The 6284-nt window shown below is 37.0% G+C and overlaps 1 protein-coding gene across 1 annotated transcript; it reads left to right on the forward strand.

The window, feature by feature from the left end:
- Window positions 1-1530: 1530 nt before the first annotated feature.
- Window positions 1531-5950, forward strand: LOC113287458 (ribonuclease III domain-containing protein RNC1, chloroplastic-like). Its single transcript, XM_026536220.1, has 5 exons — window positions 1531-2500; window positions 3050-3254; window positions 3629-3829; window positions 4364-4450; window positions 5387-5950. Exons 1-5 carry the CDS (start codon window positions 1716-1718, stop codon window positions 5702-5704), a joined length of 1596 nt encoding a protein of 531 aa, XP_026392005.1. The 5' UTR covers window positions 1531-1715; the 3' UTR covers window positions 5705-5950.
- Window positions 5951-6284: the final 334 nt, after the last annotated feature.

Below are 6284 nucleotides of genomic sequence, written 5' to 3' on the forward strand. Positions count from 1 at the left end.
AGATCCCAACTGTCCAGAGGAACCACATATGCTAGATGATGCTACGAAGGTTAAAGAAGAGTAAGAAAAGTTTGCAATAATCTGCAAAAACTTCAAACTTAAAGCCAAATTGAGAAGAAGTTATTACATTGCAAGCATTGTGGATATGAAGATCACGAATAGAAACATTGTCCACAGAGAATCAGTGGATGCTCAAAGCCCGGTTGCAAAACTTTTATGCATTTGTGCACTTTTTCTGAAGAAGACCCATATGGAAGGCATTTATGGAAATGTCCTACGTTTTTTTGGTGGAGTGGGATGATTGGAGTTGAAGGACAAATCGATTTACTATGGTATTACGTTATTTAATTTGGTGTTTGTTTTGTGTTATTATGATTATCTAAATCAAACATGTGGATGTCTTCACATTTTCACCATCAATATCATAACTAATTTAAATCTTTCTCGTATTAAACATTGCACCATCAATATCATAAATAAAAACACACTACATTGGATTAAACAACTACATCATACATGAGAATAAAGGAAATACATTAGATTAAAACAACTACTACATAGGCGTCAATTCTCATCGGGTGGCGGAATTTCTAGAACGATGTAGGGATCGTATCTGTTGAGCACCCTAAGAATGTTGAAACAAGCTTGGAATCCAAAAGGACGTCCGCCGTGAGATATTTCCCATATCTCTAGTGTTCTAGGTTCCACTTCATTTACAGCTTCACCGTTGAGTTTATTTTTGTGATTGTGCACTAGTACAAATGACGACTAATTACACTAAAACGATATGACAATCCGTGAGAATCACGCCATAAATGTTCCCCATTTCAACGAAGAACATTCTATAAACTTTCTCCCAGAAACACAACGTCGATTCGCCTATATTCCTAAAAATAGCTTCTTGTGTGTGAAGAAAAAAAGCTCTACAAATAGCTAAATCCTCTTGTTGAGTGAATCTAACACCACGAACTCTGAGAGGCATTTTTGTAGATGATTTGAGAGTGAGAGATTTAGAATGTGTGACATTGGAGTTGAAATGAGGAGTATTTATAGAACTGAAAATCCTAATCGTTGGATGACAAGATTTTTCAATTGTTCGCGGTTTTGGTTCACAGTTGGAGGATTAACTTCAATTGCTGGCGTGTGAAGGAAAAACGGGAGGTTTTGGGACACACGCCAGCGTTTGTGGTACAAACGCCAGCGTGTTTGCCACAACCGCCCTGTGTTCCATCGAGCGAGCGCATGTTCTTCCGTCTCACTCTTGGTTTTTCCCTCCGTTTTTGATGTTTGTTGAGTGCGTAGCGGGAACAAAATGAACAAATCTCATGTTACCCTTTAAAGTAGTTTGGCTGACTCTGGAGCAGACAACTTCGATAGCCCTTGTTCATAAAATGGCATGAATTACTTTTCTGACACCCTCTCTTGCAATCGACTATTGGAAAATCAACGACTCAAATTCTCTGGAGTCATCATCTAACAGTACTCGAGGAATACGAAATACATCACCAAAAATATTGGCCGCGCTGAGGTACATTTTCCTTCTTCCCCTCCTTATCCAATCCCACTCTTTCTCCCATGAACTACAAGCTGCAAAACCCACCAAAAACCTCCACCAATGGCTTCTCAAAATCCAAATCTCGAATCCTAGAATACCCTGTTTTAAAAAAATTAACTTCATCTAGTAATTGAAATCATTTTCAAAACTTCCAATACCCATGGATCTTTCATCCCCACTTAAACATCTCAACTCACTATCACCATCTGATTTCTCATTCTCTTCTTCTCTATCACCATTTTCTTTTTTCAAAAACCCTAATTCAAGAAAACCCATCTCTCAAAGCTCACGTATTTTTGCTGTCACAATAAACCCTTCAGAACTTCCAAGGAGTAGTCCTCAAAGACTTCTTAAAGAACTAAATGAACGTAAAAAAACTGCTTTCCCAAAGAAGAAGATTCCACCTAAAAGATTTATTCTTAAACCTCCATTAGATGATGCAAAATTAGCTGACAGATTTCTAAATAGTCCACAAATGTCTCTTAAAGCATTCCCTTTGTTAAGTTCTTGTTTGCCTTCTAATCGTCTCAATACTGGTGATAAAACTTGGATTGATGAATATCTTCTTGAAGCTAAACAAGCTCTAGGTTATCCGCTTGAACCAACTGAGCTGTTAGGTGATGATAATCCAGCTAAACAATTTGATACATTGTTATATTTAGCTTTTCAACATCCTTCTTGTGAGAGAACAAATGTTAGACATATTAGGTCAGGGCATTCAAGGTTATGGTTTTTAGGTCAATATGTACTTGAATTGGCGCTTGCGGAATTTTTTCTGCAGAGATATCCAAGAGAATCACCAGCTCCAATGAGGGAAAGAGTGTTTGGATTAATTGGAAAGAGATATTTACCTAAGTGGATTAAAGCTGCTAGCTTGCATAATTTGGTGTTTCCGTTTGATGATATGGATAAGTTGATCAGAAAAGATAGGGAACCGCCTGTCAAGTAAGTTTCCTTTAAAATTGTGATTGTGAGTTTTGGATTGGTATGTTTATGTAGATTGTAGATGCTTATATGCCTGTTGATGGACTTGAGAATCACTGAAATGGCCTTGTTGTATTCACCAACTTGAATGAGATGTCTGGCTATAATGTTTGCTAATGGACATCAAATTTAAGAGCATTTTCAGTTGAAATTAGTCGTCTTTCTGCATAAACTAAGCTAGGCTGATAGTTGTCACCTTGTTTGTGGGAATAATTAATGAATATGCTTGAAGTTAAAGCATAGATTACCTATGGACAGCAATATGTTCATCAACATTTTATTTATTTTAGATAAGTCACAAGGTGTGTTGAGTTCTCACAGCTTTTAAAGAATCCATTTGATGAATTCAGTATAATGGTATTAAATATTTTAGGGTACGGTAAAGGCTGTGAACCGATAGCGGGTTTTAGCTACTGTGGTTTCATACTAGAGACTTCAGAATAGCTCTGATTATGTTTTGTGATCGGCACAAGCTAAGGTTCTGTGTCCTTTTACTTGTGATGTGACCAGGTCTGTCTTCTGGGCTCTATTTGGAGCGATATACCTTTGCTTTGGCATGCCAGAAGTATATCGTGTTCTTTTTGAGGTATTTGGAATGGACCCAGATGATGAGAGTTGCCAACCGAAACTGCGGAGGCAACTTGAAGATGTTGACTATGTTTCGGTCGAATTTGAAGGCAACAAGCTCAGTTGGCAAGATGTTGCTGTCTACAAGGCAAGGGCAATTGAGTTCCTTTCTTGTTTCTGTCGCTCCATTTTATATGACAATCTTTAATGTACTATAGCTCTTTCATCATTACTACACTCTTGGATATTGCTAGCGAAAGCTATTCATGCATTTTCTCCCCATCCATGCTTCTACGATACGCACTATGCAAATTTGTAGCTTAAGCATCTATCTTCATGTTTGAATTTGGTTGGAATTGTTTATTTTACGGAGTAAACTGATAAGGTTGCAAATGCAATATTTTTGCACCCAGTCATTAATAACTCTTTGAGGGCATTTGGTTGATTCTCTATTAGTTCTTTTCTCTCAAATGTCTGGAATTTCAATGTTTTTAAATGTACTCTTTCTTCTTTTCTATGCAGCCTCCAGAAGATACACTTTTTGCACACCCCAGACTTTTTAGAGCATGTGTTCCCCCTGGGATGCATCGATTCAGAGGTAATATCTGGGATTATGAGAGTAGACCCCAAGTCATGCAAGCACTGGGATACCCCTTGCGGATGACTGATCGAATTCCAGAAATTACGGATGCCAGGAATATTGAACTTGGACTCGGCCTACAGGTATCTTATTTATGATCCCTGCCTTTCCCATTGATGCGGTTCTAGCCCCTGCATCACCTATTCTCACCATTTTGGTGTTACTATCCTCTTAGTGAGCGAGTACAAATGGATAGTTGAGCTAGAAAAGGAACATGAATCCCTTTGGGGACCGTTTTGAGAATGGTTTATCAAAAGCTCTACAATCTAAATATTATGATAAATAAGAGTAGGAAAACATTACTCTATACAAATCTTAAACATCTGTTCCAATTTCAGAAGATTGTGGCACGATTTCTCCATATGTACTATTAGCTATCAACATTGAAGTTTAAATTCTTAGGTAAATGTGTTGTTGGGTAACAAGACGAATATAGTTTTCAGCTATGGCCGGTGAATTACTAATTGTAGATTCATCAACTCGTCATTGGTCTATATTTGCTAATTGGATGATTTCTTATAATATGAAGCCTCAATCTGATGATGCATGTTGAACGTTTATTGAAGAACCTTTTACCTGCCAACTCCTAATATACTCTTCTACATTTCTTCATGCAGCTATGCTTCATGCACCCATCAAAATACAAGTTCGACCATCCTCGGTTTTGCTTTGAACGGTTGGAATATGTTGGTCAAAAAATTCAGGTATATTAAATCGCTTTCGCCTTTATGCTTCTGTCTCTGTCTGGAATAATTCATTGAAAAAATTCAGAGATGTTTGATATTTGCATGCGGTGAAATTGGTCTGCATTACCTAGAAACGTGGGCTTTTATACTTTGATCTAGAAGAGTTCGAGACCTTTCTGAAGGTTTTTCGCCTTTCCACCTCCGCCTGTTAACATTTTCACCTTTCTTTGCCGAAGGGATTAACATGCTGCAAACCTATACTTGGAACTTCTTGTTTCTGGTTACCTGTCAGCTAAATTTTACATAAAATAATGATAGTTAAATCAAGAAAAAGTTCATCTGTCCTATAGATGTGCCTATCCAAATTTGGAATCCTGCATTGTACAATGTTGCTACTCCTTTCGAAGGTTGCATCTTGTACATCATGATATTGTTTGAATAAAAAGTCGTAAGTATGCACCTATGCCAAATTTATGTAAATTTTACCATTATCTTTCGGAGCCATATGTTTGATAATGTTTTTATACACAACAACTGGTAGGCCTAATTCTAGAAGAATAACAGAAGCAATCATTGAATTAAAGGAAAAATGTGTGTTTTGTTTGTGATCGCACAAGTTATCAGGAAAGAAGATACTAGTACAACTGAAAAAAAATATCTGCCTATCAAGTTTTTGACGAGTTAAGTAACTGGGAACATGGTGGCATATTATATTACTAAAAAACCTGGAAAGAGCTATAAATTTTGGGCTTTTTCAGGATTTCGTTCCAAAACTAGATCCGAGAATCGACCCAAGTAAAAATGCCTATATACTCTGAATCTGTTTGTTCCTTTTTTTCTAACTCATCAGAATACTTTTTCTGCTCCATGTCTCTATTGTAACAGTACTACATTGTTTTGTCGTGATGTCATTCCTGAATATTTCCTTTTTCTTCTTTTGTGAAAAATATGTAGGATCTTGTGATGGCAGAGAGGTTGCTGATGAAGCATATTGATGCCCCTGGAAGATGGTTACAAGAGAAGCATCGACGACTTCTACTAAACAAATTTTGTGGAAGGTACTTGAGAGACAAACACCTCCACCGCTTCATTCTCTATGGTGAATCAGTCCAGGATTCATACGAACACAACCGGAGACTCAGGAATCCGGCCACAACTGCAGTTCAACAAGCCATTCATGGGCTTTCTTACACTGTTTATGGGAAGCCAGATGTGAGACGCCTTATGTTCGAAGTTTTCGACTTTGAGCAGATCCAACCAAAAGCAGTATAAATGAATCACATGTCCTCACGTAAATGAGTGAATCCTTTTTGTCTCCCAATAGTCACAAGTTGAGTTTCATCGGTTATATTATACATTGTGGTTTTGGTATATGTTGTATTGCGTATATCCGATATGATAAAATATGAAAGCTGGTGTATATCTTCTTCTTCTTGTTATAAATAGTTGTATATCAGACTCTACTAATGTAAAGTAGTGGAGTGTTTTTTGTTGAGCATAGGTTATTCAACAAAAGCAGACCTCAGGCTCATGCATTCCAATCACAAAGCGTTATATTTCTTTGTATGTCTGCTCTTGTACTGCTACAGCACCAAATTAGAGCATTTGGCGTTTTATGACCTCAGTTAATCTATAGTTGTATAGTTACCTAAAAGATCTTTAACTGCCACAGGTGAAGATTCTAAGTGGAAAACCTAAGACCGCTAATTTTGATCAAGAATCTTGATGTTCAATACCAGATTGGAATCAAAGAAAAAAAAAAGATCTTTCGAAATAACCCACGAACTTAAAATTAGGTACTTAGTTTTCTCATGAACTTTAAATTTGGATTGACGGAAAACTTAAAATCATT

Source organism: Papaver somniferum, chromosome 6 (assembly GCF_003573695.1).
Source record: "Papaver somniferum cultivar HN1 chromosome 6, ASM357369v1, whole genome shotgun sequence".
NCBI classification, from domain to species: Eukaryota; Viridiplantae; Streptophyta; class Magnoliopsida; order Ranunculales; family Papaveraceae; genus Papaver; species Papaver somniferum.